Source organism: Bos javanicus, chromosome X (assembly GCF_032452875.1).
Source record: "Bos javanicus breed banteng chromosome X, ARS-OSU_banteng_1.0, whole genome shotgun sequence".
NCBI lineage: Eukaryota > Metazoa > Chordata > Mammalia > Artiodactyla > Bovidae > Bos > Bos javanicus.
The window spans coordinates 58,335,529-58,349,111 of NC_083897.1; the positions used below are offsets into that span (position 1 = coordinate 58,335,529).

Genomic DNA, 13,583 nt, shown 5'->3' on the forward strand with positions numbered 1-13,583 from the left:
AAGCCTGTATCTACAGAACACCAGCTTTTTGAAAACATCCGAAAACATGAAAACATTGGATGATTGATTAGATATTTGGCATCATGCAGCTATAGTCCTTGTCTCCAAGGGATAGGTGTAAAATAAAAGTATTTTACCAAAAGATACTTTACTCTGTAACTAATCAGTAATTTGGGGAGTTAGGAAAGACCACATTTTGAATTGTTCCCCTTTAAATTTTTAGGAAATGTGCAGAAAATTCAGATTATAAATTAAGTGGAAACTATTTTGCTCATTTTTGGACAGAGAGTGGAAACATATGAATCATTCCCAACTGTGTGGTTTGTTATGTTGTCTGGAACAACTTGGACTTTGAGGAGGGAGAGAGAAGTCCTGCTTGTGTGAGAGGGGGATGGGTGGGGTAGGGGTCACTTGGGTTTGGTGCCAAGAATAAAAGGATATTAATTCTCCACATTAAGCAAAGAGGAAGTCTGACGTTTAGGGTCACATATCCTCACTTCTTTGAGTTAATTTTAATTTAGAAAAGCATTTAGGATTATCCCCTTAATCTGCTTGATTCTTCCTGAAGGAGAAAGGAGAAAGGTAGCTGTCAGAAGCTACAGGGTAGATGGCCTTGAGTGGACTCCCCTGGCCCTCAGAGGAGCACAGGAGTCATACCCGAGGAGGGAAAAGGTTTTACTTACTGGTCAGTGACTGACGCAGTGTTTATTTGTACTTTTCTTCTGGAGATTCATTGGTGGCATTTCTAACTACTCTTTTTGCACTAACCTCCCTGATTAGGATTAGTGGTCTTAAATATTTATTTGTTCAATAAAGAATAAACAGATCATGACATTTTAGATGAAAGGTCAGAAGAACCAGAGGCTAGCCTGTCTTCTTAACATGTACTCAAAATGGGTTAGAGGATTTGGGATACTTAGTATTGTTTATTATCTTTATCTAATTGTCCAGTCTATCTAAATATCCTTCAGAAGGCTACCAGTGGTTTAATTAATTCTTTGATTTGACAGAGTAATTGTGTTCATGACAGTCATTACAGTTTAAGGCCTATCAGAGTAACTATTTTCTCTATTCTCTTTTCATCTACTATTCCGTATATATATAAGCTTATGATATATGTTGCATTTCTATAAAAATGCTTCATATTCTAGAGTTTTCATTGTCACATGAGTTCTGCCCCTTAGAAAAATTGATATTATTGCATTAATAAATGTTGGCTTTATAAAAGAGGTCAAATTTGGGTGACTGTCTGCTGGGGACAGATCTCAACTGGATATTCCAAGTCCTGTACAACTTGGTTCTCATGCTTACTCACCTATCTTTTCCTCCTGCCACTCTCAAGCATGTTACCTTCACCACCCAGTAAAGCCTCCTGACTATCAGCTAAACATGCCACTCTCTTTTCTGACTCTTAACACTCACTCATACTGTTCTTTTGGCCTGCTTAGGAGTCCTACCTACTGTTTAGTGCTCTATTGAAATCCTGTAAGGCCACTCCAACACACCCCAATGATACCATAAATTCTTTGAGGCCAGGCACAATGTCTTTTTGGAGCACACAGTGACAGCCCACTCCAGCATTCTTGCCTGGAGAATCCCATGGACAGAAGAGCCTGGTGGGCTACAGTCCATAGGAGGTGGACATGACTAAAGTGACTGAGCACACATGCACAGTGGCTTTCATTTCTCCAAAGCCTTCCTTTGTGTCTAGCACCCATAGTATAGGCTCAAGAAATCCAAATGAATTAAATCTTTGTAATGGATTTGCAGGAAGTATACCAGAATCTATAGCTTGTTTCCATACTCATAAGATATAAAGCTGTCTTGCCATCTTTAACAGTTAATAAGTCTAGGGGAAAAAAATCTCCTGTGAACTACTGATAATGATAAAAACCAAAGTGTTAGCAAAAGTGTGACATGTCCTCAATTCCAGGTACCTATCCATTTTGACTGCTGGATTTTCTAACTGCCTAACCCTAAGGTGACATCTGTATAAATCAGATGTGATTATTATAATTCTCTTTGAGAGTGATGTCTTCACATTTCCATGCCCACAGCCTGCCAAAAATATAGCTGATGAAAACCAGGGGGAATAGAGGAATTTCCTGAAGGGAATAAACAAGTACATTTTCTTTTTCTTATTACATTTCCACAAATTCATTACTACAAATAATTCTTAAATGCAGTTACATTTACCTATCAGGGATCTTGTTGTTATAAAATATTACCTGGCACTAGAGTAAGATTTTTGCTATAGAAAGTAAAAGTTCATCCCCCGCACTCCCCCTTCAACACACACACGCATACAAACAAAGACTGAGACAGAGAGAGCTAAAGATTGCCAGACAAAGAGAAGGGAGATATGAGACTTGGAGAATGTTCAAAAGAAAACCACAGTGAGAGTTAAAAGGTTGGAAAATATGATATTCTAGAATCTTATCATAGTGGGTTACTTGTCCTTCTTCCTACTCAGTCACTCTGTCATCTACCCACCCATTCTCACTCAGCCACCACCTTCTCCCAGTCGGTTGTCTACTCACCCACTTGACACCCACTTCTGTCTGCCAAAACAGATACCCTCACAGCTTATCTACCAATGGATGTTTGTTTCTGAACCAGTATGAATATCAGAGAAATAAGGAGAAATATCTTTATGAGAGACTGGGTTGAGAGAGGGCATATTTGCATACATCTGTATATGTCACTATACACAAGTATGTGTATCTCTGCGTGGGTGGGTGGCTGAGAATTTAATCTGTGTGCGTGTCTGTGTATCTATAAATGTGTGTGATTCTGTGTGAAGAGGAGAGAGTGCCTGTGTTCATCTTCTGTGGGCTAATCTGTGGATAACTGGGGTATGAAGGGGTCATGAGTGTAGGGCAGGTTTTCTGTGGTCACCCTAAGGAGAATTAGGGCTTCAGTAGACCCCATCCTGAGACAAGGGATCGCCAATAAATGAGCTTCATGATGAGACAAATCTTTAAGAGGACAGGGTGGGTTACCATAGCCGAAGGAACAGAAAGAATTGTTTCTCACTTTCACCCACTTAGGTACTGAATCACACTAGCTAAATATTGATATTATAAGAGCAGAACATTTGTGTCTAGATTTGCACCCTCTAAGGTACGGTGGTAGACGTGTGTGTATGAAAGTATTAGTCACTCAATCATGTCCAACTTTTTGTGACTCTATGGACTATACTGCACCAGGCTCCTCTGTCCATGGGATTTCCCAGGCCAGAATACTGAAGTGGGTTGCCATTTCTTTTTCAGGGAAACTTCCCAACCCAGGGATCGAACCCAGGTCTCCCATATTGCAGGCAGATTCTTTACTGTCTGAGCTGTAATATTTGTCATGGGGTTTTCCAGCTAAACCAGCCTTCATCTCACAAACTTAAAATCATTCTTGCTTGTAGATCTGTAGTCTGTTAATTGTCTAAGACTTGCCCCTGACTACTTAGAATATGTATAAATCTTTACATGTTCTGTATGTGTGTGGGAGGGTAAAAAAATGCATTTTTTTCCATTTCTACTTGAACTGTGTGCTAAGACTCATTTGAATCACCTTTATCTGCCTCCAATAATTATATTGATTCCCTGACTCTATTAGTAGTAGTAACAGGCCCCTGTGTTGGATGATGTTTTCTGTTGTTTCTCAGATTTGAGAGTAAGTTTAGCAAGTGGGTATTCCAACTATCTGTGCTCTTGAGTGAGTGAGTGAAAGTCGCTCAGTAGTGTCCGACTCTTTGAGACCTATACAGTCCATGGAATTCTCCAGGCCAGAATACTGGAGTGGGTACTTTTCCCTTCTCCAGGGGATCTTCCCAACCCAGGGATCAAACCCAGGTCTCCTGCATTGCGGGTGGATTCTTTACCAGCTGAGCCACAAGGGAAGCCCTATCTGTGCTCTTATCTTTCTGTTTTTCTTTTATTTCTTTTGTCCCAAGTCTCCTCTTCATCAACATCTGAAAGAGCTAACAATCATCAGTCTGAGAACAGCTTACAAAACATTAACTCCAAGATTGTTCTTGGGTGGATGAAACTCCTGTCTGTTATTATTGGGCAAAAGAACATATTACAGAAATATAATATAAACAAGGAAAGATTAAAGAAACAAGAATTATTAAACCCAAAGAAGTGAGGTTTAAAGGGGAAAATGTAATAATGACATTCAAGTTCATGAAGCGTTGATATATGAGGTAATGTCTTGTTCTTTATCTCCCCTGAAGATGGATCAGACAAGAACTTAAACTGTAGCCCCAGGGATTTAGCTCTGGGGCTCATTCATTCACTTAAAAAGCAATTAATGAGCATGCATTTTGTTTATTTAAAATGAAAGTGTTAGTCTCTCAGTCTTGTCTGACTCTTTGCGACCCCATGGACTGGAGCCCACCAGGCTCCCCTGTCCATGGAATTCTCCAGGCAAGAACACTGGAGTGGGTTGCCATTCCCTTTTCCAGGGGATCTTCCCAACCCAAAGATTGAACCTGGGTCTCCCGAATTGTAGGCAGATGCTTTATGATCTGAGCCACCAGGGAAGCCAGTCCATGGGGTTGGAAAGAGTCTTGGACATGACTGAGAGACTTCACTTCACTTAATAAATGAGATGGGGCTTCCCTGGTGACTCAGACAGTAAAGAATATGTCTGAGCAAGAAACCCGGGTTTGATCCCTGGGTCTTTAGGTCATTGTAGTAGGATCTGGAGACATGGGAAATAAGGCACAGTACCTGCCCTGAGGAACTTTGAGCTCAATAAGGGAGATAGATAAGGACATCTCTGAATTCAGTATGATAAGTGCCATGACAGAGGTTTGCACAGGGTACTCTGAAGCACAGAGGAAAGGTCGGTGAAAGGAAGTCACTAAGCTAAAAGCAGGAATCAAATGATTTTGTTGGAGAAGAGGGCCAATTGGAGAGAAACTGAAGAAAGAATTGACAGGACTTGGAGAACGATTACAGTACTTATAGATGATGAAGAGAAAGAATTAAAAAGTGATTTTTGAGGAGATGTCTTGAAGAATGGTGGTATTGGACATAGAAATAGAGAAATTAGAAAGGGGCTAGTGGTTTTGGGGGTTGACTTGACTTCAGATTTGAGTTTGTGTGATTGATCGTGGATCACTTAATATTCACTCACGCATCAAACATTTACCAAACATCTATTAGGTGCCAAGCACTAGAAGAGGTGTTGGGGTTCTGGTGATAAACACAACACAGCCCCAACCCTGGTGGAGTGCTCAGCTTAGTGTGGGGAGGCAGACAAGTGAGAACACAGTGACAAGACTGTGGTGAGTGATAGTGGAGGCTCTGAGGGGCGGTGGGGGGAAGGTGTGAGACTACATAGGAGGGGCAACAAAAGAGACTTTGGGTGGCATTTTGGATCCCCAGTTGAGGGACAAGGTTGGGTTAGGGGCAAGGAGTGTTGTAGTCCAGAGAAAATAGTTTGTTCAAATATCTGGTGGAGGTTGAGCATGGAGCACTCTCAGAACTGAAAGGGCAAATGTTCTAGAAGGAGTTGACATTTGTGCCTTTGCGGTGGCTGAAAGATCAGGGCCAGAGACATAGGTTTGAGGGTCTTTAGCGTGGAGGGAGAAGCATGCAGTAGTGGGCTGAATGAGAGCTGCGGAGCAAGCCCTGAATCACCCTCCTGGTCTAGAAGGAAGACAACAGAGGAGGGGCAACAAATGAAGGAGAAAGGGGAGGATGTGTATGAAGAGGCAGGAGCAAAAAAGAATCATGCAAGTGGAAGAGAGTAGTGAGGCCTCCGGGAAAGTAGAGTTCCTTTGGTTAGTATTATCAAAGTAAACACTAGATTTAGGTTTTTAGTACAGGTTTTCTTTTAGAAGGTCCAAATCATGATTTACACATTTAAGCTAGAGACTTAACCAGGATACACCCCTGAAGAGAGGAAAAAGAAAAGACTGTGTAGCTTGTAGGTCGTTAGTGTAGAATTTCTGCTAAGGAGACTGGGAGAGGGTGCATCTCTGCTGGATGGTTTCAGGACCTTCTGAGAAGAGGAGGGCTGGCCACCTATTTCACCTGGCTTGAAGACCAGTCTGCTGGCTCCCCAAGAAACCCTCAGGGAGGGCAGATCTCATACCCCCGGTATGTCACCTGCGTCTCATTCTGGGACAAAGCCTGTGTCTATACAACAGCAAATAAATGTTTGGGGAAGAAATAAATTCAGGCATAAGGGTGTGGGCTTCAGTTTGTGGACCAGATGGTGTGTTCTGCTGTTGAAAGGCCATATGTAATTGATACATAAAGTGACAGACTGAAGCAAAAGCAAAGTAAGTATTTTAAGACAAGCAGTTAAAAAAAGGCAGAATGTGACCCCAAAATTGTGCTAAGATTTTGGCTACTGGCTTTTGGAAGAGCTGGGAACATCAGTGAATAGACAGGATGTCAAAAAGAGCTTGTCAAAGAATAGCAATGGGGTCACTGGCTCCAAGTATTTTTAAAGATGAAGTTGTCTGCTGTCAATTGGGAAGGCTGAGGTTTGGGGTGGGTTGGCCTTTCTTCCATTCACTTCTCCCTGCAACCTCCAAGGTTCAGTTCCCACGTCAAAACAGTGGGGATCTTGTCTAGGTTTAGATAATGTTTGCCTTGTACCTCAGTGGCAATAAAACATGTTTCAATAGAACAAAAGAGAAAGGCTTTGCCCATTTCTAGGCTTCAAGACTTGCTGTGTCAGGTAAGTGTATATAGGTATGCTCATGTATGTGTGACTACATGTGCCTTCCTGGAGCATGACAGATGAAGATCACGGTCAAGTGTGTGCCATAAGGGGACTCTCTGGTTTTAATGAAGAGCTGGCGTTTGAATGTGTGGTTAGATTTCTTGAGTGAAGCAATGATAAAGTTATCTGAAATAACCTGTGTCTAAAGAAGTGAAAAAAAAAAACCCAGCAATTATTTGAGAGGGTTAGTGAAGCCATTTCTTTTTATGGGAAGCTGTCTGGAAGAAGAATAGCCTGTGCCTGGCTTTCTCAGAAATAGCAAAGCATTTTCCTCTTTGGGAAGGGTATAACAAAACACAAACAGGCCAAGTCTATGTGACACAAATGAGGTGGAACTTGGGTAAAAATGTAATCAGTGTAGACTGCCAATTAAGCTAACTTGGGCCTTTTAAAATCTCAGTTATGCAAATCAGCCAAGTCTTCCCCTCACTTTGTGCCATTTAGACACATGTACAGTTTTGAGAGAGCTCTAACAATGTAGTCACCTGGAAGTGTGGAGGGGGCAGGTTGTGTCACAGTTTCATAGCTAAATGGCTTCTCTAAGCCTCAGGGAAGCACAGAAGGGGCCAGAGGTAACCTCCTGCAGCAGGAAATGGGAGCTTCATCCTGCTCTCCCTGCCAACCTCCTGTCCTGTTTCCTCCAGCAGATATCTCCATTCCGATCTCCCCTGCCACTTGGGCCCGCTCATTATCATAGATCAAGTGTTCAGAGAAAACTGCACTAACCAGGGTTAGGCAGAGGGATCCTGGCCCAGTCACTAAGTGGACCGCATGAGAAAAGAACAAGAGCAACACAACAACAAAGAGACATGTTTTACATAAGATTTTGCACACACCCACATGTGCGCACACACACACACATCCTTTTAGTTTACTCAGCATATGTGGCAACCCACTCCAGTGTTCTTGCCTGGAGAATCCCAGGGATGGGGGAGCCTGGTGGGCTGCCGTCTATGGGGTCGCACAGAGTCGACACGACTGAAGCGACTTAGCAGCAGCAGCAGCAGCAGCATATAGCCATGATAATTACTTGGCCAAATCAATGAAATCATTCAAAACTAGAGTGACACAGAATTTCTAGTTGCAAATGATTCGTTAGGGCTAGGCATGATAAGGAAGGGTGAGGAAATGGACTGCATAATTGCTTCAGTTCTCTGCTTCCCTTTGCATATGTTCGTTATTGAGAATCAGTTCCAGTTTGAGAGGAGGCTTTAATTCCCAGTAAATGAATAGGAAGTGAGTAAGTAAATGTTCGGTATTTCCCTCGAATTATGTCTCGTAATGTAAGAAAACAGTGGCAAAAAGCCATCAACAGATGGTGTTTTCATTAGCCAAAGATTTATTTTTCCAAGCACTTTCATATTAATGAAGTAAGGTTGAAATTAGAGTCATCTTGTCAGTTCTAGTTCTGGGTTGATAAAATGTGCTGGCATTCAGCAAATTGCTAGGGGGTGGGCAGAGCGAAATAACCATTTGCTATAATGTTGTGATGGTAACCCAAGGTCTATAGTCTAATCAGACCCCACATTGTATGTTCAGCCCTAATTTTTGTTTTCAGTGGCTTTACAGAAGCTGTGAGTCTCAGTTGTGAGCCATAAATGAGGAACACACGGCAGGGATTAGTACTGCTCTACACTATGAATTATTTATAAGATATCAGTTTCATGACAAGTGTTGCAACAGGTTGCATGCGTTTGTTAGGAAACATTCTCCTCTTGGAATCCCATGTTTGAAAGAAAACACAGTACAGTTGAAATACAGATTTCTAACATTATATCTGCTCTGAGTTCATCAATCTACACTATATTTACCTAATATGTCGATAGAGTCATTTGTGATACATGGAATGTCCACTGATCTAGGAATCTGGACCACTCTGCCTGAGGAAATCACAAACTGATTGTATCCGTTACCCATGCCTACTCTCTAACTTGAACTGGACCTTTTCATCAAACTACAGTTCCATCATATTCACCTTATGGCTCAATTTTTGAAGAGGAGTCCAGACTTGTAGCCTCTACGTCATCACTATTGACATACTAACCCTGCACAGTTTGGCACTTGCTTCCAAAACTCTGCTGAAACTCCTTTTTCAAAGGCCACCAGTGGCCTCTAATTACCAAATCCAGCTGCCTTTTATCAGGCCTCATATTTCTTGCCCTCTCTGCATATTTAAGAGTGACAAATCCTTTCTTGAAACACGTTTCTCTTGATTATCCTCTTAGCTTGGCCCATATCTGATTACCAACTGCTTTGCATATTGCAAGTCTCCTCCTGACCAGTGCCCCTGCTCCCAGGTCTTTGTGTTTTAGTCTGCCCCACATAGGTTGATCTCATAAATGCAGCCCTGATTATGTCATTATCTTGCTCAAAAGCCTTTGATAAACCCCTACTGCTTTGAAAAACAAGTACAGACTCTTCACCTAGACATTTAAGACCTTCATAATGGCCTCAATCTCCATTTCCAGCCTTGTGCCCCACTATTTTTTTGTACCCTCTGTTCTAGCCAAACTCAACTCTGTTCCCTGGATATGTCCTATACTTTATTCCCTTTTATTTTGCTCATGCTGTTCCTTGTGCCTGGAATGCCCTGCCCTCCTTCATCTCTATTAAAGTCCTGCTTATCCTTCAAGACCCATCTTAATTTTTTTCTATTCACATATTATATATCCTCTATATATTTACATGACACCCAAAGAAATCAACATGTACACTAATGAATATCCTATGATAGCTAATATAATGGCCTTCATAGTACTATTAAAATACATATCAGTTTTAATTTAGTACCAGCACATATTATAAAGCAATTATCCTCCAATTAAAGAAATATCAGGGGCTTCCCTGGTGGTCCAGTGGCTGAGACTCCATGAGCCCAATGCAGGAGGCTAGAGTTCGATCCCTGGTTGGGGAACTAAGATCCCACATGCCTGCAGCGAAGAGTTCATGTGCTGCAGCAAGACCCGGTGCAGCCAAATAAACAAATAAAAATAAATATATAAAAAAATCAACCCCCCAAAATTTAACTTAGTAATATCCATTATAAGGCTTTTAAAAATATTAACTACTTCAAAGTAAGTTCTAGGGCCCATATTTAAAACTTAGTTGTCATGAATGTCCATTGATTCACTGTTTCAATTCCTCTATTCAGTATATGTGAACTATAATATGCTCCTCAGGCAGAAGGGTTGCAACTAAGACCAAATCAGACATAACTCCCCTTCAGGGAGATGAAATTATACTTTAGAGCAGAAGATGGACAATAAACAAGCACCAACAGCTATCTAAGTATAAATTATGATAAGTACCATGAATAAGTAAATCCATCACCATCCAGTTGAAAATAATTTGAGTCCACAGGTCTGGGTAAGAGTCTCAGGGTGGACAGTTATGGGGGATCTATGTTCTGATGTTAGGGGCCTAGACTTCAATGCTGACAGAGGAAATAAACAGGCCCCCAATATGGGCCATAAGAATGCTTTTTACATAGAAAACATTGCCCTTCTATAATGGGGAGGGAGGTGGGAGGGGGGTTCAGGATGGGGAACACGTGTACACCTGTGGCCGATGCATGTTGATGTATGGCAAAATCAATACAATATTGTAAAGTAAAAAAAAAAAAAAAAAAAAACACTCTAAAGTACTTGGTGAAATTAATCACCTTTTTAAAAAAAAAAAAGCTTTTTTTTTTATATTAGAGTATAGCCAATTAACAATGTTGTGATAGTTTCAGATGTCCAGCAGAGTGACTCAGCCATACATATACATGTATCCATTCTCCCCCAAATTCCCCTTCCATCCAGGCTGCCACATGACATTGAGCAGAGTTCCCTGTGATATACAGTAGGACCTTGTTGGTTATCCATTTAATATATAGAAGTGTGTACCTGTGCATCCCAAACTCCCTAAGTATCCCTTCCCTCTACCCTTTCCCCTTGGGAAGCATAATTTCATTCTCTAAGTCTGTGAGTCTCTGTTTTGTAAATGAGTTCATTTGTATTTTTTTTAGATTTCATGTGTAAGGATATCATACAATATTTCTCCTTCTCTAAGACCCATCTTAATTTCATCTCCTCTTTATCTCTGAAGTCAAAGCACCTTGAATAGAGTGGGTGCGCAATACCTTCTGTATTAAATACAAACGAAATACCTTTTGTATTAAGTCTCTGAACTACCATCTCTTTCCTTTGTCCTGACATCTTCTTTGCTTAGAATTTACATCCAAATCAACAATTGTGGGCCTTCGTGTTTTCCTTTCTCTCTCTTCCTTTTTCCTTGCTAAGGGGAAGACCACAGATTGAGATGGTGGTGGAGTTAAGGAAGGCCAGGAGAGACACAGTGCCCAAGCCAAAAAAAAAAAAAAAAATGGAACAAATGGTGAAAACTCACTCCCATGGGAATAAAGCCAGAGAACCCAAGAGAGATCTGGCAAGAAGCAGGGATTAAGCTAATTCTCGTAATCCAGATTGAGGACAAGTGAGATCAGATTACCTGTCCTAGCAATACATATATCCATGGGAATACTCTCCTGGGATAGATTCGTGGGACAGTGTCAAGGATACTAAGGAACCACAGCTACCTAGCAGAAAAGAAAGGGGCCAAGTACATGAGTCCTCTCACCTTTTCCCCACTCTTCCTTGCCCCCTCTTCCCTGCCCCTGCCCAAAACATGAACTTTGAACAACTATGAACTGTAGGAACAATGAAGACAGCAATGAAGTAATGGGCACGACCAAGGGAAGGCATGCTATGCTAGCAGAATAAAGGCCCAGAAGTTGGGATATTACATTTGGAACAGACTTTGTTGGGATGGTGAGTGAGAGAGGAATGGTTATTGGGGCAGGTACTGGAAGAGAAGCAGCCGCCAGAGCTGAAGACTTGAAAATGAGGAGTAATTAAAAAAAATCCTATTATTAATCTAGAGTGAATAACATTCTGTTTTTGTTTTCCCACAGGATGAATGGAAGAGAGTAGCATGCTCAACTGAAAATATGCTAGGAGGTCTTAGTAGTGCTGTAACCCTGTTGTAATAAACAGATTTGCAAAGAATCTATGTCCCAATAAATGATAGTAAGCAATGGATGTCCTGTCTAGATACAGCCAGGCTTTGCAGTTCGAAGTCTGGCATTTCTGTAAGCTTGCTTAGTGCCAAAAGAGGGAAGCTGTGAGATAGAAAGCTAGATTCTGATGAATTTCACACTTGAAATACCATCTTTTTTTTCTGAAAGAACCTACTGATAAATATAAAGTGTTATCACCAAAGACAAAAAAAAAAAATATCATGGAATACTGAGGCAAAACTGTATCTGACGACTAGAGACCTGAGTTTCAGTCTTAGCTTTGCCATATGCTAGTTTTATGACTGGGCAAAACACTTTAACCCAACTCTGCAGCTCATTTCTCTCATCTGTCAAATGATGACATAATTATTAAATGATATGTATGAAATTGCCCCGAGTAGTGTCTGGCAAGTAGTAACTGTTCAATAAGGTATAGTTTTCTTAGTCAACTCACCTGTAAAAAAGAGAGAATAAAACCTGTTTTCCCTATGTCACAGAATTACTATGAGTGCAAAATGAGATATTGACTCTGAGATACTTTTAAAAGTTTAAAAATAGTATGGAGAACATACAGTTGCTTTAAAGTCATTAAATTCCTACTTCCTCAAAATCATGGATGTCATTTTTTCCCCAAAAATGGCAATCTGGAGCAAAGGTACAGCATTATTAATCAGCACCTAGAACAGTGCTTGGCCCATATGCAATGAATCTTTGAAATAATTGTTGACGGACTGATAGCCACATGATACTGGGTCTCAAACTCATCGAACATTTCTTCTTTCTCCCCCGTCTTCCCTGCTTCCCTCTGGCTTCGTATTTGGCAATGGCAGCAAACTCTGGAGATGAACCTCACCAACCTGGTTAAGCGCAACAGTGAACTAGAAAATCAAATGGCCAAGCTAATACAGATCTGCCAGCAGGTTGAGGTACGTAACAGAAACATTTGTCATTCTTTAGAACCAGGATCCAGTGATCCTTTTGGGGGGATTTGTTTTACCAGAGTATGGCTCAGTCATTTGGAGTGAAAGGCTTAATGAGGATTCTGCTGCTGCTGCTGCTAAGTCACTTCAATTGTGTCCGACTCTGTGCGACCCCATAGATGGCAGCCCACCAGGCTTCCCCGTCCCTGGGATTCTCCAGGCAAGAGCACTGGAGTGGGTTGCCATTTCCTTCTCCAATGCATGAAAGTGGAAAGTGAAAGTGAAGTCGCTCAGTTGTGTCCGACTCTTAGCGACCCCATGGACTGTAGCCTACCAAGCTCCTCCATCCATGAGATTTTCCAGGCAAGAGTACTGGAGTGGGGTGCCATTGCCTTTTAGCCAAAAGGCTGAGAATGAGAATTCTAAGAAATCTAATTCCTTCAAGATGCATGTTCTAAGAAAAGTGGCAGATAGCTATTGTTTAAAAGATAATAATAAGTGGTAGTGGTGAGTGGAGGGGAAGACATCAGCCCAAGTGGCAATGCTGTCTCCTTTTCCACTAGCAGGTGGTATGAGAATCCAACATGAAGTGTGTTTCTTTCTTCATCAGACTGGACATCATAGCTCCTTAAAGAGATTGCTAGAGAATAAGAAAAGTTGGGAACCCGAGGTCCTTGAGGGTAGAGTGAGGTTTGTTCAATGCAATATTTCTGTAAAAAATATAATCAGAATTTCTTCTCTTCTTCTTAGCCTCTTCTCCCTTCTTTTTCATGTACCTTACCTGGTCCTCACTCATCACCTTTCCACTTCTTGTCATTAACAAATGGTATCTATGTTAAAGTTATCTGTGAATTTTCATGTATTAC

General features: G+C 41.2%; 1 protein-coding gene across 4 annotated transcripts in view; it reads left to right on the top strand.

Moving 5' to 3' along the window:
• The window catches only part of MID2 (midline 2), a 108,984-nt gene that overhangs the window by 16,446 nt on the left and 78,955 nt on the right, over positions 1–13,583 (top strand). For all 4 annotated transcript variants that reach the window (XM_061409389.1, XM_061409388.1, XM_061409390.1 and 1 more), the window contains exon 3: positions 12,628–12,723. In XM_061409389.1, coding sequence (XP_061265373.1) covers positions 12,628–12,723 — 96 coding nt within the window. The remainder of the gene's footprint in view (positions 1–12,627; positions 12,724–13,583) is intronic.